The following is a 24,456-nucleotide window of genomic DNA, read 5'->3' as shown; positions in this document are numbered from 1 at the left end:
CAGGCCCCTGTGACTTCATTCTCAAAACTGAATTACTCCATTTCTCACTTTCTTGTTGGCAGTTGCTTCCCTCATGCCACTGGGGAGTCCTCAGTATAGCAGTGAGATTTTAAAAAAACTAAACATATGCTGTGCCGAGTTCATTAATCACACTGTCTTCTTCCTTGACTGCCTCCTGCAGGGACAAAGCACCTGTCCATGTTGTGGTGGATCCTGTCCTCAGCCGTGTTTTACGGCCCCATCAGAGAGAAGTAAGTTTTCCATCGGGACCTGAGGGTATGGCTGGAGGACTTGGTGCATTTCAAAAAGCTGTAGTTCCTCTGCTGCAATTGTAACCCACCAACTGTGAGGTCTACATAGACCTCGCAGACTAACAGTCTGTGACAGTCTAACAGACTCTAGCCTGTTGCAATTGCAAAGTGAAACACTTGTTTTAACCATCTTCTTAGAGGCCTGAATGCTGCAAATACTCTCTGTCCTGTGTTAAGCGAGAGGACATGCTGGGAGTATTACAACAGTCCTGTTTGCCCTTAAAAATGTGGAAATTTTCTGCTTTCTTGTGGGTAAGAAGTTTCTCTTCTCTTGCCTCTGGTCTAGCGGGTCAGAGCACTCCCAGCCTAAACATGATGCTGCCTAATGCACAGGTGTGTTCTCTGTGGGGTTGTAGGTCAGGTCAGCTGATAGTGGAAACTGGGGAGTTCCTGTGACCATCGTGCACTGGTTGCACAGGTCTAGGAAGGCGTGTTGGCTGACTTTTGTGTCACCAATGATACCTTAGGAAAAGACCAGATTCTGCAGGGAGATGGAATCTTGCAGAATCAGGGCTGAAAGTCCAGCCTTTACTTATCTTGAAGTCTGGAGATGTAGCTCTGCTGAGTGCAACGCGGTGTGGAAGGTGATGGGATATGGTTGCAATAAATTATGTTGCAGCCCAATCTTGAGTTGGCACGGCAGACTGTCCACCACTGTGTTTTGCTGGGCAGCAGAATTAATTGGATCCGCAGTCTGAGCCAGGAAACACTGAAGCTCTTCTTTCTGGTACCATGGTTCCCAACACAGTGTGGAGTAGATTCCTACTTCATTGCACTTTATTCAGAGGCTACCCTTTGTAGGTGTGAGCTGTCCATGACCTACATAGACTTGGAATTCGCCAGTGGAGAGTGCTGAAAAACATTTTGTATCATAAATATGGGCAACATCACAATATTGAAGCAGCGTGTACTAATCTCCAAATAGCTAATGTAGGTATCTGGACAGTTTGAAGTTCATCACAGATGCAGTATATTATCGTTTAAGCCTAGAGGCAGCACAGATGGAAGCTGTGATTGCTGATCTTGCAGGCTAAGCAGGTCAAGCTGGATGTGTCCCTGCATGGGAGATCTTCAGATGGCTCTGAGAGTGCTGTAGGCTGCTCCTAGCTTGTACTTTTATCTCAGAGTTGGTATTGAACCTGTGACCCAGTGTAATGCTCGTCTCTGGCTACATAGCTGGAGGCACTCTGTTTTTGGGTAAGATACTGCCTGCTGGTGCTTTTGTCAAGTAACGATAGTTATGTTAGTGCCCTAGGCACACTGTCTGTTTTTTGACAGCTAGATATCTCTGATAAAGCAGTCTCTGTTCTAGTCTGACTAATAAGTCTTTGCCTGCTAAGATTCCTGCGCTGCTTTATTCAGGTGATGCTCCCAGACTTGTACAGCTTCGCTCCGTCTTTGTCATGTCTTTTGCCCAGTTGCTGGGAGGTTATCCAACTGGATCCCCAGTCAAATGCACTCTTTTAGTCAGTAATGTATTTCATAATTGTTCAACTGGCTTAAATAAACTTCATTAACCTGTTGTTAAGGGCCTAAGAAAGAAAGAAAAGGACTTGGAGGACCTTCACTTGCACCTTCATCTTCCAGTCCTAAATAGTGGAGCACAGAGGGGTGAATCCGTCCAGGTGTGTTTAGGTTGTGTCCCTCACTCCCTGCTCTGTTGACACAATGCAGGGAGCTTGTACGTTCTCAGCACAATGACCTGGTTTTCTCTGATTCTCTCATCACATGATAGAGGAACATTTTGCAGAGGCTGTCTCTTTTTTTTCCCTTTTATCTGTCTTTGGTGATATGTCAGAGCCTAATGCAGGGCTGAGCTCTTCTCCCACCATATGACGTGGGCTATAACCTCAGCCCTGTGTCTTCTCTGAAACTAAATCTGCTTTTGACCTTGAGTCCCCAGGTGAGTCATTGCGCTTCTAGGCAGAAGCGATGAGGGCTGCTGAGGGTATTCTGGGAGTTAATCAGGCAGCAGAAACAATTCTGCTCACTCTGTGATTCTGTGTTTTTAAAACTACCTAATTGGGTGTTGTTAAGATGATTAACCTGTTTGCAGTGATTGATGCAGGTTAGCTGATGGCCTGGGCCTATCTACTGCAGCCAAGGGTAGAAATTTCTGGGAGTTTATCTCAGGAAGCTAGTTATAATTGTACAGTTAAAATGTAGTAAGATTTTGTGCATGTTATGAGGTACGTTTTGGCACCAGTAATGTTGTTCCAAACCAGATGTGCCTGCATTTTTCCTGAGTCTCGGGTGATTTCACTCTGTCTCATTAGAACACTGCATGTCCCCAGGGATGCGCTACACAGATTTGCTGTTTGTTGTAGGATCAGTCCTGTGCGTTGTGGTAATGAAGCTGTAATGAAGCTGTCATTCTGCTGGTGTCCCCATCCTGCTCTGAGAGAACAATTTTTTGGCAGGGAGTGAAATTCCTCTGGGACTGTGTGACAAGCCGGCGGATCCCTGGGAGTCATGGCTGTATCATGGCAGACGAAATGGGGCTGGGCAAAACCCTGCAGTGCATCACACTCATGTGGACGCTTCTCCGGCAAAGTCCAGACTGCAAGCCTGAAATTGAGAAAGCCATGGTGGTGTCTCCCTCCAGCCTGGTGAGAAACTGGTACAATGAAGTAGAGAAATGGCTGGGGGGAAGGATCCAGCCGTTGGCCATTGATGGAGGCTCCAAAGAAGAGATTGACCGTAAATTAGGTACAGAAATGTTTGCAAACGGTGCGGTTGGCTGGCTTAGGTCAAAATCTTGCATTGGAAGAAGCCTACAGCAGCTCATGTGAACATCTCTGAGCTGTCATTAGAGCTCAGGAGACTGATGAAAGTCTCTCCACTAACATATTTAGATCAGGCCTTTGCTTGTTTGGTAATAGTTGATCTTTTGGAATAATTCAAGTCCAGTCATGTGCTTAAGTTAGGGCAGTCCCAGTGCCTCTTCTTTGCTCCAGCCAGAAGCCAGGAAAGGAGTGGGCAGAGGTGGGAGGGGGATGGAAATGGGGACAGTTGTGGGCAAGGGAGCATGGGTATATGTGGGTGGAAGGGATGCTACAGAGTAAATGCAACAGACAGGTTTTCCTAGATTTTTAAGGCAAAAGTTTTGACTACAGAGCTTGAACCCTTTTCTATTAGTTTTCCTCATCCCTTTTTATTTCCTTTTCCCCCTTTCCCTCCACAGTTGGCTTTATGAACCAGCGTGGCCTGCGAGTGCCTTCACCCATCCTGATCATCTCCTACGAGACCTTCCGACTCCACGCCGAGGCATTACAGAAGGGCAGTGTTGGGCTGGTCATATGTGATGAGGTACAGGGGAACCTTTAAAGAGAATCTGTTCCTGATGTTTTCTTGACATCTGGGCAAAACTGGCTCAGCTTTCTTAAAAGCAGGGAGGGCAGCGGGAAACAAGGTTTAGCTGTGGACAGCATGCATTCTGGTGTTTGAGAGGCGCTGGGTAACCGGATCATCCATACTGGCTGAGCCTGAACAAGAGAGGGTGTTTTCAGGAGCTGAGATATGAAGAAAATCCAGGTGGTGGTAACTCTGGCCACTTCATAGGTCCCTGGCAGGGTGGGGGCATCTACTAGGGTCCTCTCGATGTGAAATATGTAGCAGAAAGGAGGTCCACAGCCTGCCTCTGACTCTGAAAGAGGCCTTAATCTGTTGGGATGGTAGTGCCCTGGCTCACTGATCTGGTTTTCAGTTGTTTGTGTCTGTCTTTGCTAAAGTGAGAAGTGCTTTCTGTTTGGCTTGGCCTCATGTTCTGCCCAGTAATTTTTAACTTGGCTCTGTTTTGAGCAAGAGGTTGGACTGGGGACTCCTGAGGTCTCTCCCAACGTAAATGATTCTGTGATTCAGCATGCTCTTGTGTGTAGGGTTGGCTGCTGTCAGCCATTTTATCTGGCCATCTTATTCAGTGCTTGTGCGGGAGTTTGAAGGGCACTCCCATGGCAGGACCCTCTTCCCCTCTCTGTAGCCTCCTGCTTGGGGCAGAGGTAGGTGAGCTGGGTGAGGAGTTACCTCATGTGTTTCTTCTTCAAGAAGAGACAGACCTGGCTTGACTCCCTGTTCGCTGACTGCTGGATCTAGGTTTGCCAAGCCTGTGTTGTCAAGCTCTGCTTTCACATGGCTGAAATGGAGTTGTTTTGTCATTTGTTGCTCCCTATTTGTGGTTATAGGTAGTGAGAGCCAGAGATGCTCTGAAGGACAAAACAAAACAAGTGTCCTGTGCCTCCTTGAAACGATCAAGCTGCGGGCCTCAGCCACGGTTCAGGTGTCTGCCACTGCCAGTTAGAGGGGATTTGTTAAATAGCGGTGCCACCCAGTGGTTTGGTTTTGTATTTGCTAGAACAGTGCTCAGGGGAGGTTAAAAAGAGCAAGCATCCTCACAAGTGTAACTCCCACACCTCTCAGTGCCCCTGGGATGGGGCCAGCAGCTAGGGATGCTGGGAATGCAGGTCCTTGGCCTTGTGTCTTCCGTATGTTCCAAATAAATACAGTGGTGTGGTCTGGCACTTGTAAAAAGCATCTCATCACTTATGCTTTGTCCTACAGCATAGCACTCAGATGCTAATTAAGTTGCTTTTCCCAGGCATGGGAAATGGGGCCTGTATTCAGATTACCCCTGTAAGAGGTGCAGAACCTCTTTTTATTAGTGTGCAAAGGCCTGGCAGTCCTGGATATAGGTGGTCTGAATGGCTTGTGATCTTGACCTTTAGTGATGCAATGGCACTGAACTCTGGACCAGTAGTTAGTTGGCAGCTGAAAATGTCCCCATCTTTGAACAGGAAACAGTTCTTATAGTTAGACCACGTGGTGGTGGTTATTTTCATGGTAGGCCCTCTTGCCTGGGTGTGACTCAGATGTACCTAGTCTTGGAAGCTTGTAATGTCATGTTTCCTCACGTAATGGCTTCAGGTTTCCCACCAGATTCTTGCTTTTGAAAGAAGTCTGTCACAGCAGTTGAATACACGTACAACACTTAGTCCACTACCAGGAATGGGAAAAGTGGTGAGATGCCTTGTGGGAGATACAGCATGTCAGTGTTGATGAGGATCTCCAAGCTGCTTCCCATCAGGGCCACTGGATTTATCAGCTTCATTCCTTTTTTCTTTTTTCAAAGGGCCATAGACTGAAGAACTCTGAAAACCAAACATACCAGGCTCTCAACAGCTTAAATACACCTCGACGAGTCCTTATCTCAGGCACCCCCATTCAGAATGACCTGCTTGAATATTTCAGCCTGGTGCACTTCGTCAATTCAGGCATCTTAGGTAAGACATGAATGTGTGAGACATGACAGAGGGGGGAAGTTGCTGGCAAGGCCTCCCCTAGCTACCAGTGCCAGTAAAAGCAGCAACCAAGACATTAGTGAGAGGAAAGGTCATGTACAGTTTGGAGACTTATTCTCCTTCAGTTTGTATCCAGAAAGTCTAGATCAGGATCCCCTATTGTGGAAGCCGTATATCACCAGAGTTCTGTTTCAAGAAGATTGTAATTTAAAGTACACCAGTCTAACAGGTGTTTTGGAAGGGGAATTAATTATTAAGGTAAAATGAATATATAAGCCTGAGTACTACATGGCTGATCTTGTGTAGCTATACTGGTCAGCCAAAATGTCCATGTAGGCTAGGAGTTTCTCTGACGATAAGTCCTTGGAGATACTGCAGGAGTTCCTGGGCAGGAAGAGCCAGCTCATAATGGTACTTCCCACAACACTCCCAGGCTATAGCAAATTCAGAAACCTAAGCCAGGAATGATGTCTTTGTAGGAGGGGCTCTGTGGAGAGGAGGGTTTGACACGGCATGCTCTCTGTGTTGAGTACAGAGGCAGCCTGGGAGACAGCTTTTCCCTGCTCTCTCTCTCTCATATCCATCTGGCACAGGAGGTTGAAGTGACTGGTGCAAGGTGGAATGGTGTACCTTGTGGCAGAGTTAGGCAACAAAGCCTGAATTCCTGGCGGTCTGCTGTCCCGCTTTCAGATAATCTGAGAGAAAGCTGAGTGTGGTGTCTAGCATTTGCAGTTAAGACTGCTCTTGTTTTTTAAGGCAAGGGAGGCCTGTGAATATGGGGTTAACTTCATCTGAGATAGAAAGAAAAGAGTCTGGAGGAGGGATACTGATTACTGTGAGTCTTCAGGATCAAATGCCTTCTACGATTGCTGGTAGCAGACTGAAATATTCTGCCTCTGGCTCCTATGCTCTACTTACGTCTGCGAGCTCTGTTATAATTTTAAAAGTAAAGTAGTCTTTACATCCTCTCCTGCATCACTGGGTTAGGAGCAGGTCTACTGCTTTCCAGTGTGGAGCGGCTTGTCTTTGTCAAGAGAGGTCATTTTTTCCGTCAAGGAATGAAAATAAACCAATCTGTAAATCATTTCCTTGTTGCTGTAACTTGTCACCCATGTTTCTCTCGGATTGTTTGGCATCCAGTCCAAGAGGCTTCTCATTAATTCTAGTGCACGCACAGCTCTAGTTAAACACCACTCATTAGATTCTTAGTCTTACAAGCAGCATTTGGGCTGTATCTTTTTCTGTTCAGCTGTTCTGCCCACAGGATTTCTCAAGGAAAGGATGGGAGGGGGTGGTAGATGTTCTACATCTGCTTTTTCCATGTGCTTCAATTTTGGGTAGTTATTACAGGGAGCTGATGTGATTTCCCCTGCCCCCTTGACCTGTACTTTAGGCAAGACTAGTCTCCCTGTACTTCCAGTTTGTTCTTTCTGAGATGAGGTTAATACTGTAACTACTGCCAGCAAAGCTGCATGCATGCAGTAGTCATTTTTCTCACTTTCAGCCTGTGACCAGTAATAAGCAACTGATTACAGATAACTTTGGAACAGGCACACGTAATGCCTGTGCTGTTGTTTGCAAGGACAAAATCTGGCAGTAAAAGTATAGCTGGAATGTGAGCAAAAACATACATGCCTGACTGGACTCACGTTTAACTAAAATTGTATGACCTTTGGCAGTGCATTGTTGGAGTACAAAATGATTTTCCGTTGTACAGATTTGCCTGCCTTGTTTGAATCTTTCCTGGCTAGAAAGGAAAACAAATCATACCGACGGGGCGAGAGTTTGTTTTACCTGATGGGCCCCATGCTTGTGGTATGATAACTGGGCTTGTGGGGTACTGATCAAAGGTTATTTGGTAGTAGTTGTCACCTTTTCACTTCTGTTTTGTACAGGGACTGCACAGGAATTTAAAAGACATTTTGAAATTCCCATCTTGAAAGGCAGAGATGCAGATGCAAGTGAAGCTGAGCGACACAAAGGAGAAGAGAGGCTTAAAGAGCTGATCAGCATTGTGAACAGGTGTGAACTTCATCCCTCTTCTCTTTGCAGAGCTTTTGCATAAACCCTTGCTGTGTGCTGGTGTCTCTCCAAATTACAGTTGTAGCTGTAATGAATTCTCTTGCCAGTTAGGTCTATTCAGCAAGTGATTGTGCAAGTATTTATTGCCTAAGAAATCTACATAGCATGTAGGTTTAGTCTGAAAAATAGCACATTGAAATGGCACAGTTAGCTGCAGTCACCCCCAAGCAAATGCACTCAGATACTGAATCATGATTTGACTCTTATGTTTCTGTTTTCTCCTGGGATCTGAACAGTCAGGTAGCATCCTTTTATTTGTGTTAACATAACTACAGTGTAGACTGGGTCAGACTTGGGATCCATCCAGCCCAGATGTATAGTGGCAGACAGAAGGAGTATAAGGAATGTCGCTCAGTTTTGCTGTTGATTGCGCAAGTCACAGAAGAGTCCAGCTCACACTTTCATAGGTGTGCTGGCTCTGTAGGGCTAATGGGATTAGACTATTAGGGTCAGAGATATGACTTTTGATCCCCAAGAAGCACCTCTGTGATGTAAAATGCTGTCTTATTTCTCTTTGGTTGATTTTTGGTATTTGTTTAAACTTGGTTTCTTTTCTATTCATGAATACAACCAGTTTATCCACATCTGCTGTCAATCACTTCCTTCTATAAGAACTCTTACTAGAGACTCTTTTGAATTCTCAGCATTGCTGGTGTCTTCATTTCTTTTTTTTTTTCAATCTGAACTTTTGCAACCATCACTAATACAATCCTGCAGTTCATAGTTATGGTAAATTGCATTTCACACTGAGTACAGCCTCTCTATAAAGACAGCCCTGACCTTGTCTCGGGTCAGCTTGCAGAAGCCTAGGGAAAGGAAAGGTTGGGAGGAGAAGAGCTTATTCCTTCTTGAAGTGCAGTTATTTCTTTTTATAGTTGATGGAAAATGGGTGTAAAAGTGTGTTCAGGAACGCTTGTGCCTGGCTGTGTTGAGGTCTGTGTCCTTTCCTTTATTGTGCAACAGTCGTGATACACAAATAGGGAAGATAAAGCACGTAAGTAGTAACAGATGAATCAGTTGAATTTTGTAGGAATTACAAATGAGACAGTGATGTGAAGATAATGTGGAATCATAGGTCTAAGGCTGGAAGAGGCCTGGGGGAGGCGTCTAATCCATCTTGCTGTCCCAAGGTAGAAGGTGTTAGACCTAAACTGTCCCTTACTTTTAACCCCCACCCAGCACTGAAAACCTTACAAATTCCCCAGGACACCTTTTCCAGGGCGTCACTGTCTTCGCAGTTAGAAAATGCTCTTAGTGTGTAATGTAAATCTTTAAGCCTGTTACTTTTCATCCTACTGCTTATGGGTTTGGAGACCAGATTATTCCTTTCTTTAACAGCCTTTGACAGATTTTGGGGCTGTCATGTATCCCTGCTGTCTTTCTTCTATAGGTTTCATAACATCATATTTTTTATTTTTCCTGGCAGAACTGGGTTTCTGCACCTCTTTCTTATTCTGGTTACTCAGTTCAGCAATTTTTCTAGTCCATCCCATCTTTTCTGAAGTGTGGTAGAACCACTCCATGGGGCATTTCTAGAGCCCCAAAGGCTATGCCCTTTGCTGAAATCTTGGGCCAGACAATGAACCCATCTTGGCTGAGGATGGCTTCTAAGTTATTACGTGGGAAGCTGCCTGCTTGTACTTTGGGTTATGTCCATGGTGTGTGGTGGTTAAATCCTGTCCTTGTTTGCTGTCCGTGCCACTGATGTGTTGTAGCTCAAGTTGAGAATGCCGTTGGTAGTCTGAGGAAGAGATGGAGTTTCTCTCGTAAGGGACTGGGCTCTGTTAGGTGGAATTATGCCTGATCCCTCCAAATCTTATGAACCAAATCCGGAAGCCTCACAAAGACAGTGGGTTATATTGGGCTCTGTAGCATGGGCTGATGGAGTCTCTCAGTGTGGCTTAGTGTGGATGGTGGGTGTCTGGCCTTTGCCTTGTGTTGGACTGTCACAGACTTTTGGAGATTAGATATCAAAGGGACTTTGTGTTGAGCTCGTGAGGAATAATACTGATAAAACAGAGTTTTGATGTCATCCAAGCATCTGATCTTCATTTCCCTCCCTGCAGGTGTTTAATCCGAAGAACTTCAGACATCCTCTCCAAATACCTGCCGGTGAAGATTGAGCAGGTGGTCTGCTGCAGGTACCAAAAAGCTTGTACTGTACCTAGGAAAAGGGAGGGGGAAAAGGGAGGAGCAACAGGAAGGACTAAAAAGTTGCAAAAATCCCTTCAACGCTTATGGTGACTGCTTCCCTCTAAAAAAGAGATTGTAGCCGTTGGCACTATGTTGTTTTTTCCTCCTGAAGCAGGGATTGACAACCCACAGCTGGTGGTTCTGCCAGCCAGCTGGTGTGCTCTGGGCAGCCGTGTACAGCAGAGCCCTGGGCCGTGCAGAGTATCTGCAAGCTTCTCTTCCAGCTCTGGGCTGAGATATCAATGCTCTACCATCACCCTTGGAGGCGGTTCTAGGCTGTCTGTGCTGTAGCTAAAAAATTGAGCACTGGAGCTAAAAGGAACATGCCGTGTGGATGGAGGAGGAAGGATGGGGTTGGTTTGGGGGCAGGCTGGGACTGCAGAGCTCTTGTTCTGTTTCAGACTGACACCTCTGCAGGCTGAGCTGTATAAGAACTTCCTGAAGCAAGCCAAGCCAGCGGAGGAGCTGAAGGAGGGCAAAATCAGTGTGTCATCTCTCTCTTCCATCACTTCCCTGAAGAAGCTCTGCAATCGTGAGTTGTTCCAGTCATGTAATGGGTTCGGTTTTTGCACTGTTGGTGGGGTTTTTTTTTGGTCTCCCTTGTGCACTCCACAGTCTGAGCTCTGTTTGTTCTCCAGACCCTGCTCTTATCCATGATAAGTGTGTGGAAGAGGAAGAAGGTTTTACGGGAGCCCTGGACTTGTTCCCTGCTGGGTACAGCACCAAATCTGTGGAGCCCCAGCTTTCAGGTACTGTGGAACTCCACAGTACAAATGTGCTGCCTAACACGGGCAACCATGAGACTGTATTTAGCATCTTATCAAGTGCCTCTCCAAGGTCTGGAATTTGGGAACTTCTGCTCTAGCTTTCTTCTTTCTTTTTTATCCAGGAAAGATGCTGGTTTTGGACTACATCCTTGCTGTTACAAAAAGCACCAGTAATGACAAGGTAGTTTTAGTGTCTAACTACACTCAGACACTGGACCTATTTGAAAAGCTCTGCAGGAACAGAAGGTTTGTCTTTGGGCTTCATTTGTTTAATTCTGCGAGACTGTACTTGCAGCCTACACTGTAAAAGAAACTGGCTATTTTTTAAGTTTCTGTCAGCAGGAACTTGTGATCTGTCTTTTACCTCAATGTTCCTGAATCGGAACTAATGTGACTTGTGCTTTGGCTACTAGGGTCACTCAGCAGAAAAGCTCTGGCCCTCTGCAAAAGCTCCTAAAGCCTAGGCCCTTGTTACAAGGCTGTTTGTGAATGATTTTTCTCTTTCGAGTAGGATGCTCTAAAGGTCACAGCAGTCTGTCTGATTGTGGTAAATGCTGTATATTCTAGGTATTTATATGTCCGGCTGGATGGCACCATGTCCATTAAAAAGAGAGCAAAGATTGTGGAGCGATTCAACAGCCCATCAGTAAGTAGAACCTGCCAGATGTAAGCAGCTCTCCTGCCAGTTCTGAATGCTGTGAGTAAAAGTATGGCTGCCTCTGTAGTTTAATCCAAGCCTGCCTTTTTCCACAGAGCCCTGAGTTTATCTTCATGTTAAGCAGCAAAGCAGGTGGCTGCGGTTTGAATTTGATCGGGGCTAACAGACTGGTTATGTTTGACCCAGACTGGAATCCAGCTAATGATGAGCAGGCCATGGCTCGTGTGTGGCGGGATGGCCAGAAGAAGACATGCTACATCTATCGACTGCTTTCAGTGAGTCTTATTCCTCTCACCTCCTCAACATGGAGTTCTTGGTGCCAGCCCAGACTGCAGCTGCCGTGATTGGGACCAGAAGGGGAAGAAGTCTTTTGTGTTGGTGACCAGAATTGATTGGAACTTAATTGCTTCCTACCCTTAGATGTGTTGCCGGGGAAAACCATGAAGGTTCAAGCTGGAGGGTCATTACTGCCGGCCTTGGTTTCTAATGGTGACTGGCTTCTGAGAAATAGAAACAACTGTGGCTTTCCAGATAAGATGCTCCTTTGAAGTCATTTAGGCATCTGACTTCTTTAATTTCGTGGGGTGTCTGATGCCGAAGTTGCTGTTTTTCAGTCTGGCTGCAGTCTGTTTTGGTTGGGTGTACATGTGCTTAATAAACAGCAAGTGTATTTCCAGAATTACAGCAGCTTTTGGAATGGGGCTGCCAGTTAGCAGGTAGAGTAGTGCTCTGTAAAGGAAAAGCACAAAGGAGACTAGTCTTTTCAGGCTGCTGAAACACTTTGTCCAGCAGTGCCAGTAGTGATTACTGCTCAGAAATGTCCCCTCTCTGCCCTTGTTCACCTTCACCTCTTATTACTTCAGACTGTGGGGGTTTTTTTTGGTTTGGGTTGGTTTTTTTGTTGTTTTGGGGTTTTTTTGTAAGCTTGTGTTCCTTGATCAATTATTATTTTACTTTGACAAAACAGATGTTCTTTGCCCATCTCTTCCTTATAGTGTTCCACTCTCTCTGACCTGGCTGCACCTGGAAGCAGGGAACTCCTTTGCTTTTAGAAATAGGAAACCGGTCTGCAAATCATGACTAATCACCCCCCTCCTTTGTATTACATTTGTTTGCAAAACAGTCATTTTGCTCTTAGATTTTTTGCCTTAAAAATGTAGCATACTGGGCTTTTTGCACATCTATTCTAGAAGTAGTCATCTCCCTCTAGACAGCGGGTGTGATTGATCTGTGTGTGGGTGAACCAGCAAATACTGCTGATGCTCGTGTCACCCAGGGCTAGCCCTTGTTGCTGTTTTTTGGGGGAGGTTGTGTTTGGTGTTGTGTGGTTTGTTTTTGTGTGGGTGTTGTTTTTGGTTTGGTTTTTTTTTTTTTTTTTTGTCAGGGAATGGCTGTAACTGCTCAGCTCCTTTCCCTTCCTTCCTGTCAGCACGAGCTGGTGCAGTGTGTGAGCTCCAGCCACAAATGGCAGCTCCACCTCTTCCTCTTCTGTATCTCCATTGGATCCGCTCCTGTAGCCACGGTGAACGGCAAAAGAAGCAGAGTTGGGTTAGATCAGCAACAAAATAGGACATGGTTGGAGTGCAGCTAGTAAAACTTGCCTGTCCTCTGTACTGGTCTGGCAAGGCACTAAATGGTCCTGACAGCTTACTGCTGTTTGATCTGTGACACTTTCCCAACATAGTGCTCCTTTAACACTAGTGTCCCAACTGTGCTTCATCTCTGACTCTCTCTCCTGTAGACAGGGACCATAGAGGAGAAGATATTCCAACGCCAGACCCACAAGAAGGCCCTCAGCAGCTGTGTGGTGGATGAAGAGCAGGATGTAGAAAGGCACTTCTCACTCGGGGAGCTGAAGGAGCTCTTCACATTGAATGAGAATACCACTAGTGACACCCATGACAAGTGAGTATACTGAATGACTAATGGATGGGGTCAGCAAAAAAAACCCTCCACAGTTTGGCCTACTGATTCAGGGGTTCCTCAGGCAGCAGGAAGAAGCTCAGAGAGAGGGGGCCTCAAGTGTCTCTGCTTCTGAAGCTGTTAACTACCTGGAGATGAGCACTTCCTTGTTGTCCTCCCTTTTTGTTGTCTTAGAAAAGCTGTGCTGGCTAGACAAGTGAGCAAACTATCTTGTTGCTGCCTGTGTTTGGAGGCTGTGAAATAATGCAGCTAATGAAAAGAGAGAAATTGGTCAGAGCTGTTCAAATTGGTGGATCCCAACTTGGTCCTTCCTTGCCGCTCTCCTGGTGGTTTGTGATCTTGAAATGCTGAGCTGCTTCCACTGCCAGGGCTGCTCCATCTGCTAAGAATTCACGAGGCCAACCCAAGTGCTGTTCTGGGGACTAAAAGAATCCTTTTCTCCATTGTCTGCCCTTCTCCCCCATCCCTGAGACCTGTGGTATTGTAGCCACCAGAAAGAGGACAGGGAGTGCAAGAAAATGCTTCACTGTGAAGGTTAAGACTCTTAGTTCAGGCAAGAAGTGAAGGGGATTAGTTTTAAGCTGACTCAAAGCTTAGCTCTATGTAGGTATCTTGTCTGCATGGCAACAAGCTTTGCTGGCAGGGCTGCTCCTGCTCTTTGTCTCCTTATGTGGCAGCTCAGTAGGGCATCTCCAAAACAGCCTGAGCACAACCTGGTGGCCATGGTGGGAGCCAGGCTGGAGCAGTTTGCAGCATGGTGTGCACTCTTGAACTTGGGAAGCCTGACGCAGTGCTAAGAATGTGTTAGCAGTAGGGGTGTTCACTCGAGATCTGCTCTAAGCAACATTCCTCACCTTTCAGGGGAAACTCCTGAACTTCCTCTGGGTCCTGCTGGACCATTCCCACATGGCTAAATGTGGAGGGGGAGTGCCTCCAGAAACACAACCCCAGGGTTTCCAAAATGCGAGTCACTTCTTATCTGTCGCACATGCCAGAAGGTGGTTGTGTGTTTAAATGAAACGTGGTAGTAATTAATCCTGTCTGAAAATCCAGTTGCCAGTGTTGCAGGTGAAGGGGAGTTAATCCAAATGTTACTGGGCTGCATTTTTTTTTTTTAAACAACCCACATGCTAAAGAAGTGGAGGAACCTTGCACTGACCTTGCGCTGGCTCTGTTCCAGGATCAAGTGTCGTCGCTGTGTGAACGGCCACCAGGTACGGCCCCCTCCTGAAGGGTCCGACTGTACCTCTGACCTCTCCCAGTGGAACCACTGTGCTGATAAGCGGGGGCTGCAGGACTCTGTGCTGAAGGCTGCATGGGATGCTGCTGTCACCTTCACTTTTCATCATCACTCCCATGAGGAGCAGCGAGGGATTCCCTAACAGGATACTGTCCCCTGTGGGGGCAAGGGCAGGCTGCTGTGGCAGTCCACCCCACTTTAATCTCTTTCAAGGAAAGGGGCAGTAGGTAGCAGTACCTGCTGGACTGTTGTGTGGCTGCGGAATAGCAGAACAGTGTAGTTTCCGAGAGGCTGGAAGGCCCTTGGCATTGTTCAGTCTACAGCAACAGCAAGGAGTCCATGTCTTTTTCTCTGCTGTTATATTGTGTGCCTGAAAAACAGCCCTTTGGGAACTGGGAGTCACTAGACCTTGTGCGCTTAATCAGGTTCAGCACTGGTCCTCATGCTGTTGGTGTCTGTGCCTTCTACTCAGCCAAGTTTTGTCTTCAGGTTTAAGTTAAGCGTGTAGTTTTATAGCACTTGATGTGCAGTCATGTTTTTTTCCTTGACAGCTAGGACTTACAGCTGCTGATCAGAAACTTGCAGGATCCATTTCTGTTGTGAAATGTGAACCTTGCTGATTACTCGGGAACAAGAGGTTTTGTACAAGAGAAAAAAATTTCAGCTTGTATGTTGAACGTCTGGCCTGAAAGATCATGCAGGCAGTAGGAAATCAGGCTCTATTAAGGTAATTCCATTTCTAAAACCACTTGCTTTGTTATGGGCAGGATCCCCTGATCTAGCAGAGTGTTTTAATTAGATCACATTACAAGCCAGTAATAAAATTCACACTTTGGTACATTATGGGTCTTAAGTTATATTTTTATTATAAAAACATTACAAAAGAACAAACTATTCAAAACCTCTGTAAAATGACTGCAGACATTGGAGAGGGGCAACACAATTGCAAATAAACAGCAGGCTACTTGGTACCTAAAGAAATTTTTTTTTTTTATAAAGTAAAATTTTCCAAATGTAAAAGGTCAAGACTGGGGGCTTTTTTAGCTTGTTTTCTACTCCCTATAAGTGGAGGGAGGAGTTCTTATTTCACAGATCACAGAATGGTTGAAGTTGGAAGGGACTTCAAGGTCATATTGTCCAGTGCCCCTCCTCAAAAGCAAGGTCGCCTAGAGCTGGTTGCCAAGGACCACAACCAGATGGCTTTGAGTCTCTCCAACGATGGAGATAGATAGTTATTGATGAGGCATTGGCTGAAACAACATGAAATTTGTAACAACACCCAGTGAAATAAATAACTGCTTGTCCAGAGATCTGCAGGAAGTCACAGAAGCTCATTTGGTATCTGTCCCGCTTACCATCTTCTCAGTTTGAATATTTTAAGAGTTAGATCACCTGGGAATACAGCTGTTGACCCACACGGTCTTGTGTGTCACTTCACTGTGGTACCCCTTCTTCAATGAATAGAAAAGTGACAAGAACAACTGTATACTGCTTGAACCAGGGGAAGAAAACCCCACCTGTGCTGTGAAATAAATCTTATTGGGCAGGGACTGAACGGCTTAGTTCCAGTTGATCTGTTTTCTCCTGCTCCTGCGTCCATCACATGACACTGATGTAGTCAGCAAAGGCCTGAGAGGAGTCCCACGAGTCGTTGACCACACTACACACAGCTTTGAGACGCCGAAGCGCTTCTTGAGCTGTTTCAGCATCCTGGTCCAGCCAATTTTGGAAGAGGCGGAGGTGCGTGAATTGAATCTGTCCCCCTCTCTGCTGGATGTGGCCTTCCAGCTTCTTTGTGAACTCCAGGAGCCCATCAGGTTTGATGCAATTTGAGCTTTCCAGGGAAAGGACAAAAAAAAAAAGTCATTAAGAGTCTAGGCTATAATTTGAGTAGTTTAAATTACTGTTCCTTCTAGTAACTGCCAGTGCAGATACTTGAGGACGTTTCAATGCAAAGTACAACTTTCTTCAGCAATACAAAGTGACATTAGTTTTGATGAAAACAGAACTGAAGCACAGTAATATGAAGGGCTGGAAGCTTTTTAAAACTAAGGTGGTAAACGCTAACAAGTTGAACTCATTATCCTGGCCTCCTTACTACTGACTTAAGTAGACCTAGCTGTGGCCTTAAAATGTTGCTGGACTCGAGCTGCTGGAGTGCCAGGAGCACTTCAGTCTCGTAGCAGCTGTCAACTGCCTGGACCAAGGGGCCTGGCCCAACTTACAGGTCCCAGTGCAAGCCTCAGCAGTAAGTGATCATTTATCTCTTCCTTCTAAGAAAAGCTGGAGAGCATGTGTCAGGTCCTGGTGTTTCTAGGAGATTAAAAGGTCATTTCCCCTGCATAAATGTATAAATAAATATGAAGTTGCATGCTGGACTTAATCTTGTGAGAGGCATAGTAACAATCAGGATTCAAGGCTGCTGAAGGAGTGGCCATGGTTAAATAAATTGTCAAGCCTGTGTGCTCTCAGCAACCTGAGCCATTAGGATGTAAAGAAGGGGGGGGAAAAATCAAAACAGTCATTAGTATCGCAGAAATGCCACCCTCCGTGTGCTTCGTGAAGGTTACTGCCTATCTTTATGGCCATTCAGGCTCAAGAAGAGAGCAGCAGTTCAGGTTGAAGACCGAAGATGATGAAAGGAATGCAGAGGCATTCACAGGATCTGACAGGGGCAATGACAGCATTCTCTCCCTATTCAGGGGCAGTGGGAACAGAGCTATTCATGCTGATGCCTAAGAATAAATGTATAGGGACGTTAGTTCTAACCTACAGCACAGGAAGGGCTTGCAGCAGCCTCCCAAAGGAGCAGCAAACCAAAGCTGCTCTTAAGATGGAGCTTGACTCATTTATAAAAGGGAGAGTGAGATGCCTCAGAGATGCTGGAGGTGCCCGAGGTTGTATGTGCCCCAAGCTTTTCTTGAGCACACATTCCCTTGAGGAAGAAACAAAACCATGCTCAGGCTTCTCCTGCTGTCTGAGCCCAGTTCAGCTCTGGCCCTCCCAAAACAAGAAATTCAGTGTGTTTAGAGCAGCAGAATACCTGACATCCAGCTGGCAAAGAGAAGAGGAGGAATCTTCAGAGAAAATGTCTGCAAGGGCAACCAGCCTGTGATTCCCTAAGAGCGGAGAAATGTGGGTGTTAGATGCAAACTGGGAACTGTCTTAAATATTTAAATGGCTACAGGGCTGGGATAACAGTAGTGCAGAAAGGAGGTTGTAAGCGTGTGCACGCAGCACAAAGGGCTCATCTCTGCACCCTCAGTTTGTCCCTCCTCAGTGGCCTAAAGTGAGTTCACCCCCCTGAGCACAGTGTTCAAGGCAATGGAAACACTTGTTGATTAGGGCAGTTTATTTCACTAGAAAAGTCCTGGGTTTGTTTGAGAAGTCAACATGCAGCTTTGTTTTTCAAATGGCCAAAAGCACAGGGTTAAACACAAACCTTAGAAATTAACTGTATTTCAGGGGATCCCAAGCTTTCCTGTTTCATTTCATTAGAAGAACAGAAAACAATGTTCTGGATTTCTCAAACATTTCTACTTGGCCTGTGATCCAAAAAGCCTATCATTTCTGTAAATTCAGTTCCACTTCTTTGACACAAACCTTTCCTTTACTTGTTCCCATCCCTCCAGTAGCTGCCGACAGCTTTTAAGGCACAAAAAGCCCAAACTTCGGCAAAACCTGTGCCTCTGAATGAGAGGCAGTGCATCTGCTGCTGGATCTGTTCCCGTTAGACTCTGAAGCAGGTCTGGAGTCCTGCTGATACTTGCTTTTGCTGCAGAGAAAAACAACTGTAATGCCCGCACAGCACCTGGGCTCTTGGTAACTGCTGAACGCAACTGAAATTCTGACTTTAAAAAGTGAACTCAGTGCTCCTTATTTTGTGAACTAAATCCATTCTGTTCGTGCATGTGTTAAGTTCAGCACTGAGGTCACCAGCTAGCAATGGTCCTAACTCCAACCCTGAAGTTACCTCCAAGAGAGCTGGTCTAATGTCAAGGCCCCATAGCAACATTCTCTGTACGCACCAAGGCGATTCCCAGGCAGTTTGAGGCTCTTCAAAGATGAATTTCTTTTCACTGTATTGATTATTTCTGACAAAAACTCAGTAGTAGAGCTTTCAAACAGCCGGCAGAAGGAAAACGTGATTTCTATGGAAGAATGGATTGACAGTACATGTTAGTACTCCCTGCACGCTTCCACAGTTACATCCTGCAGGCAGCTCCAGCCCCTAATCCGTATGCAGTAACAAAGCTTCCCCAGCAGTGGACTGCATACAACAGCACCACCGCTCTGTCACAGGAAGAAAGCAGAGATCACACCCGGGGAAGTGGCTTTGACAGCTGACCCACTGAAAGGCTGATGTGCTCTGCAGGTTAAAAATCTTTGTTTTATAGACAAGACTATGAACTCTTCTCTGCAGCATAGGCAAGCTTTGCAGCTGCTCCTCTCTCTGAAGAGAGCCAGACGCGTTCCCACTCTGCCAACAGCTACAGATCCGCTCCAGGGACAGTGACGTTTGGCTAAACCTTACACATCCGAAGATCACCTCTTAAACGTCAGCCCGCCAAAAGCAGCCACCTGCAGTGTCTTTCCAAGCAACAGCACCCTGGAGTTTGCTGTACCTTGCAGGACGGGATCCTGAAGCAAAAGCAGAACTTCTTTCTGGTGCTCAGCCAGGTTCACATCATGAAAGCTCAGTTTCTTCAAGTTTGGATTACACTCTAAAAGCAAAACAAGTTCTCAGGTAAAGTACTGTACGTCCTTGGGATAAAAAGACCCTGACTCAGCTACTAGCTAATGCCCAGAAACTGAGTTGGACTGTGGATAATTCATGCTGGATTGTGGGTAATTAAAAAGGAACCATCCTGCTGTGCAGGATCATTCACATGCTCAGCACAGAAAGTGGGATGGCTGACACCCATTTCCTTTTCTCAGGAGACTTCAAGGATGTCCACACTGAAGAAATGGACCCACCTAAGTGGGTCCACCTTCATGCTAAAGGATGGAAGATCACAGCAAGGAAGCTACTCCGTGTGTCACAGTGATACCTACAGGTTAGCAGAGTACCTTTGAGCACCTCCAAAAGGAGCCCAAGCTCCTGAGAACAGGGCAGCGTGGCGCTGTCAAGGGACAACTGCTGGAGGGACTTCGATGCTTTGAGCACTGGCAGCAGGAACGCGGTGTGCAGAGGTTCCCTGGGGAATCGGATCTCTAGCTGCTCCAGGCAGCTCTCTAAGGGAAGAAAAACAAACAACAATGAAAGAGCTTGGTCTGGAGGGCCCGTCTTCAACATAGCTAGGTCCTAGAGCGAGCAAGCAGTCCGCGTGCCTGACATGACCATTGTTTAGGTTGGTAGAAAGTGCCTATGCGACGCGCTCTGCCTCACAGAGCTCTATGGCAACTCAGACCTATGGTAGGGTAAATCACTTAAGGCTCATTTCAGGACTGCTGCCAGACCACAGGGCCACCAATTTCTGCTGCGTTCTGGCAGTGAAACAGTGCTTGAGAAAAGGTCACCCTTTATGCACAAACTAGTCAGCGTCTTCCCAGAGCACAGCTCTTCACTGACTCCACTCCATACTCGCTCAGGCTTTGCTTACTGCTTTTCTGGTCATTCAAGGGCTAATAAGGGTGATGAGAGACCTGTGAGCTGAGAACACGCTGCTATAGCTCCCAGACTATAATCCAGAGGCTTGGGCACGGCTTTGCCATCGCCTGTGGTATTGCGATGATCAAGAGATGCTTTCCCTCTGCTTAAGGGTCCACCTAAGGCTTAGAGCCTCACAGTCAATAGGATGGACAAAGCAGAAGCTCCCAACCAGTTTACCGATCTGGTGGGATACGCTCCCCGTGGGCTGTGTGGACAGTCACTGCTAGCAGGTTATGACTGGCCCTGTACAAAGCTGATGTTGCAGCAGGTTGGCATACAGTAATAAAATGCTTTGTCCGAGTCTCGGGCTCCACAGAGCACGTCACAGACTGGAAATGACAAACTGCAACGCCATCTAAATCAGAAAGGTGAGGCTGTAATTGCTTAATTACACACCACTGTAACAGTGTAGAGTTCAAATCTGCGTGCCCAGCTTTTACAGCTCTATCTCCCTGCCACATCCTGGTCATCACTCAGAATGATGATTCCTACCTGGGATTTCTACCTCACTGCAGCTTGGATTCCCCTCTGGCCTGTTCCCCTCCAGCTGGTTTTTGAGGTCGAAGCTGACTGAGAGTGTGTGGAGCTGGGGAAAGGCGCTCAGGATGCAGCGAACAAGCTCCATGCAAGGCATGTGGGAGAAGACGTCGCTCACGCGCACCACGCGGAGGTGGCAGTCCGAGTGGCGGGAGAGGGCCCGGAGCCCAGAGAGGATGCAGAAGATGTCGGCACCCAGGCCTGGAACAGCATTTGTACAGAAAGGTGTTAGCTGTGCCTGTACAGGCACCAACGCACACGCAGCTGCAGCTGCACCAACGGCCAAGCAACCTAAGTCAAAAGCTAAACTCACAGACTGCTTTGTCCACAAGTTCTTAAGCTAGACTGTGTATACGGGAGATGGAGATCTGGCTCTTCCCTTCACCCTCTCTGGATGGCATTTAAGCACACGGCCAAGGGCTGTTCTGGTGCAGAAGGGCCCCATTCTCTCCCTCAAAAAAGTCCTCACACTCATTAACCATCTCTACCGATGCCATTCTCAAGATCAGGTACCAATACTCTTACAACGCCCATTCCAGTAACAATAACATCAGGGTAAACCCGAGCAATAAGTCAGACCATTAGGCCAAGGCTGGAAGGAAGCAACCTGTTCACACCACTAACCGTTGTAAGACAGAACCAAGTTTTCTAAAGACACCCAGGAGCTCAGCAGGTTGCTCAGAGTCCGACATGTCTCCCCAGTCAAAGGAATGGAGAACAATTCCAGCGTGGACACGCTTCGGAAGCGGTGAGCAGCTTTCAGAGAAAAGATCCCAGCAGATCCTCCTCTTTTCTTACAGCCAGCATGGCCAGTGCATGGAGATCCTGGGGAGGAAGTAGACCAGTTCTCAGCGTTTTCTCCCTCTGTGGCGCTGTTTTTGTCGAGTAACCTTGAATTATCCTCTCTAGCAACAGTAAAAACAAAATCATACAGGTCTTCTGGGTCAGCATATGGTCCCCTGCTTCGTCTGAGGCAGCGACGTTTCTTCCCCACTGCAGATTTCAGCCGTCTGCGTGTCTTTCGAAGAACGGGGTGACAGGACAGCTGGTCTGAGATGCAACGAGGAGAAGATCCTCCCTGAATGCTGGTGTCGTCACAGGGCACTTCGCTGCTTGCCTCCTCACACACTTGGTTTTGCAGAGGAGGACTTCTCGGTCTGGAGAGGACAGAGTTCAGGCGAGCGTCAGCCTCGTATCCATTCACCTCCACATCAGCCTCCTTCGGGGCCCTGGGGGATTCCTTCTGGTTCTCATCATCGCTCCACTCCCTCTCATCGTAACGGCCCCTCTCTGCTCGCTCTTGTGCTGACTCCTGGCTTTGGGCTTTGTCCTCCTCTCTGCAAAGGCCACATGGGCTGCTGTGATACACGAGGGCATTTCCCGAGCGCCAAAACCCAGCGCTCATGCTCAAAATGAGAACAAGAAGAACCGTGTCGGGAACAGGCCAGGAATACATGGACACCTGGCTGACAGAGCCATGGTGAATCAGCCGGTGAAGAAGTAAAACCAGCGAACGCCTGATGGACTGGTCGGAGGAGAGGAGGTGCTGGAACTTCAGGATCCGCAGGGAGCCAGCCAGGTTTTCAAGCACTTTCTGGTTGTGCTCAGCAGTGAGCTCCACCGCGCCCTGCAGCATGTTGCAGAGGGTAAGCTGGGAAACGTGCGGGGAGCTGTGGAGCAGCGGCGAAAAGTGATGGTCGTTGAGACGCCAGTCAGAGGAAACATCCAGGACACCGTGAAGAACGTTTGAGAAGAACGTTTCAAGGAACTTCTTCCTCCAGCAGGTTATATTCTGCAGTTAAACAACAGGGCCGTATTAACAAAAAGTCAGCCACAGTTTTTCTTGTTCTTTTTAAGTTAAATTATTGCTATCAGCTAACCTGGTAAATGTGGTGTCCAAAAAAACCTACTGCTAGCACAACTGAGACTACCTTTCCAGTTCTCAACATCCTTCCTCAGTGTATTTGTTGAAAAACCGAGCTATTCCCACCGCGCTCTCTTCATCCTGCTTCTGGCCTAATTTAAACATACTCAGTGGTTTGAAGCCAAGCCATGCTTTTGCCTACTAAAAACCACATCGTCAGGAATTTTCTTCCCGAGCGTCTATTTATAGGCTGTGATAAAGTTGTCTGTTAACGATTCTTCTGCGATGCTGAATCAATGGAGCTGCTTCAGTTTTCCTATGTAAAACCATCCTTCCAAACTCACTGTCTTCTCTAAGTATTTTTCTAGTGCTTTCTAAGACATCAGCACATTTTTTTGCCAGCGTAAGTGTAAGCACGATATAAGATCTGTTTTTATCCTCTGTTTCCCTAAGAATTACATCTCTAAAGACAGGATTTATTCCTTTGGCAAACTCGCTGTTGTGAGATGAAGGGCATGGCTGTACACTGCAGTTCCTTTTATGAACCCTGTTTCCCAAAATGATTGTAATACCAGGTCATGCCTTGGTCCTGAGCTCTATGAATGCTTATAAACAAGCGCCATCAATCGCTCGGAGGTGGCCAGGAGCACCGGCAGGCTTCAAAACGAAACCTTGCGGAAGATGTCGGAAACGGGGTGCCTGCGTCATGCCCCTTCTCCCACCGGCAGCGTCCCCTCACCTCCGAGTTGGGCGGCCTGGTTTTCATCACATCGTCCCACAGCTTGCGCCAGATGGGCTGCGTCGAGAGGCCTGGGGGGAAAAAAATAACCAACCGGGCGCTTTCACCCCTTCTCCCCGTCTGAGTGCCCTGCCCCGGAGCTCGCAGGGGCGCTGGGCAGACAAGGGGCAGCGCTGGGGGGCACAGACCCAGACCCCTGCAGCAAAAGGACGGTGCTTTGCGGCGGGGGGAAGAGCACCGCCTTTTAAGGGACGCGAGTCAAAAATGGCAGGTTTTGTTGGTCCTCATAAGGAGCAAAGTTACAGCGGGGCCCCCACCACTGCGTGAACCCTGCCCGGGTATGGGACGGGGCTCAAGGCTTTGGGCGCAGGGGGTGTCCAAGCCCCGATGGCAGGGACTGTGCTCCGGGGGTGTCCCCCGCCCTCACAGAGGGGTTCACCCCTCCGGCCCGGGGCTCCCGTTTCCAGCCTGGAGGGGTTCGTCCCTCCAGCGCGGGTTCCTCTCTCCAGCTGGGGGTCCCTCCGGTGTGGGGCTCACCTCTCCAGGTCGGGGGGCATCCCCCCAGTGTGGTGGTGGTGGGGGTTTGTCCACCCCACCGGTTTTGGGGGGCTCGTCCCTCCCGCTCGGGGGTACCCCCAAGGGTTTGTCGCCGTCCCCGCCGGCGTCACCTGCTCTCCGCGCGGCGCCCTCGGCCCGCTCGAGGCGGAATACGGTGAGAAGCGGCAGGAGCCCCCGCAGGAGGTGCCCGGGCAGCGCTGCGGAGAGCCAGAGGGAGACGGCGGCTGGGTGCGGGCAGGCCGCAGGGCCCGCGCCCCGCCGCCCCGCGCCGCCCGCGCCTTACCCCAGACGTCCCGCTCCAGGGCCCCCATGCTGCGGCTCACCGCCGCCGCGCTCAGCGCGAACAGGCTGCGCGGCCCCTCCGCCGCCATCGCCCGGCTCAGCGCCGCCGCGCCGCCGCCATCTTGGAAAGGCACACCCCCACCCTCCCGCCCGCCGCCGCCGCCGCCGCCGCCGCCGCCGCCATCTTGGGAGGAGGAGGGAGCGGGCGGCCATGTTGGGGAGGTCGCGTCGAGTGGCGTCCCCTTCCCACGCGGGGCCGGACAGGCCGGCAGCGGCAGCCAGGCCGAGCCGGCTCCAAAGTTGCGATCCCCAGGAAGAAGGGCAAAAAGAAGGGCGGGAAAGGCGCGGTAGCCAT

General features: G+C 48.0%; 2 protein-coding genes across 2 annotated transcripts in view; one reads left to right on the top strand and one right to left on the bottom strand.

Moving 5' to 3' along the window:
- The window catches only part of RAD54L (RAD54 like), a 20,124-nt gene extending 4,811 nt beyond the window's left edge, over positions 1-15,313 (top strand). Inside the window, exons 6-18 of the mRNA XM_076340280.1 lie at positions 182-251; positions 2,732-3,020; positions 3,496-3,620; positions 5,437-5,587; positions 7,501-7,627; positions 9,754-9,828; positions 10,282-10,412; positions 10,519-10,629; positions 10,770-10,893; positions 11,215-11,293; positions 11,401-11,580; positions 13,047-13,210; positions 14,409-15,313. Coding sequence (XP_076196395.1) covers positions 182-251; positions 2,732-3,020; positions 3,496-3,620; positions 5,437-5,587; positions 7,501-7,627; positions 9,754-9,828; positions 10,282-10,412; positions 10,519-10,629; positions 10,770-10,893; positions 11,215-11,293; positions 11,401-11,580; positions 13,047-13,210; positions 14,409-14,610 — 1,828 coding nt within the window. The 3' untranslated portion in view covers positions 14,611-15,313. The remainder of the gene's footprint in view (positions 1-181; positions 252-2,731; positions 3,021-3,495; positions 3,621-5,436; positions 5,588-7,500; positions 7,628-9,753; positions 9,829-10,281; positions 10,413-10,518; positions 10,630-10,769; positions 10,894-11,214; positions 11,294-11,400; positions 11,581-13,046; positions 13,211-14,408) is intronic.
- Positions 15,309-24,456, bottom strand: LRRC41 (leucine rich repeat containing 41). The gene is given in 11 exon segments (XM_076340279.1): positions 15,309-16,302; positions 17,512-17,587; positions 18,497-18,619; positions 19,094-19,192; positions 19,539-19,703; positions 20,614-20,859; positions 21,283-22,450; positions 23,262-23,332; positions 23,930-24,016; positions 24,103-24,351; positions 24,354-24,456. Coding segments are annotated over 11 exon segments (2,622 nt in total). The 3' UTR covers positions 15,309-16,067.

This window comes from Aptenodytes patagonicus, chromosome 5 (genome assembly GCF_965638725.1).
Source record: "Aptenodytes patagonicus chromosome 5, bAptPat1.pri.cur, whole genome shotgun sequence".
Taxonomy (NCBI): domain Eukaryota; kingdom Metazoa; phylum Chordata; class Aves; order Sphenisciformes; family Spheniscidae; genus Aptenodytes; species Aptenodytes patagonicus.
Note: the sequence above shows the minus strand (reverse complement) of the source record. Positions and strands in the feature narration are given on the sequence as shown.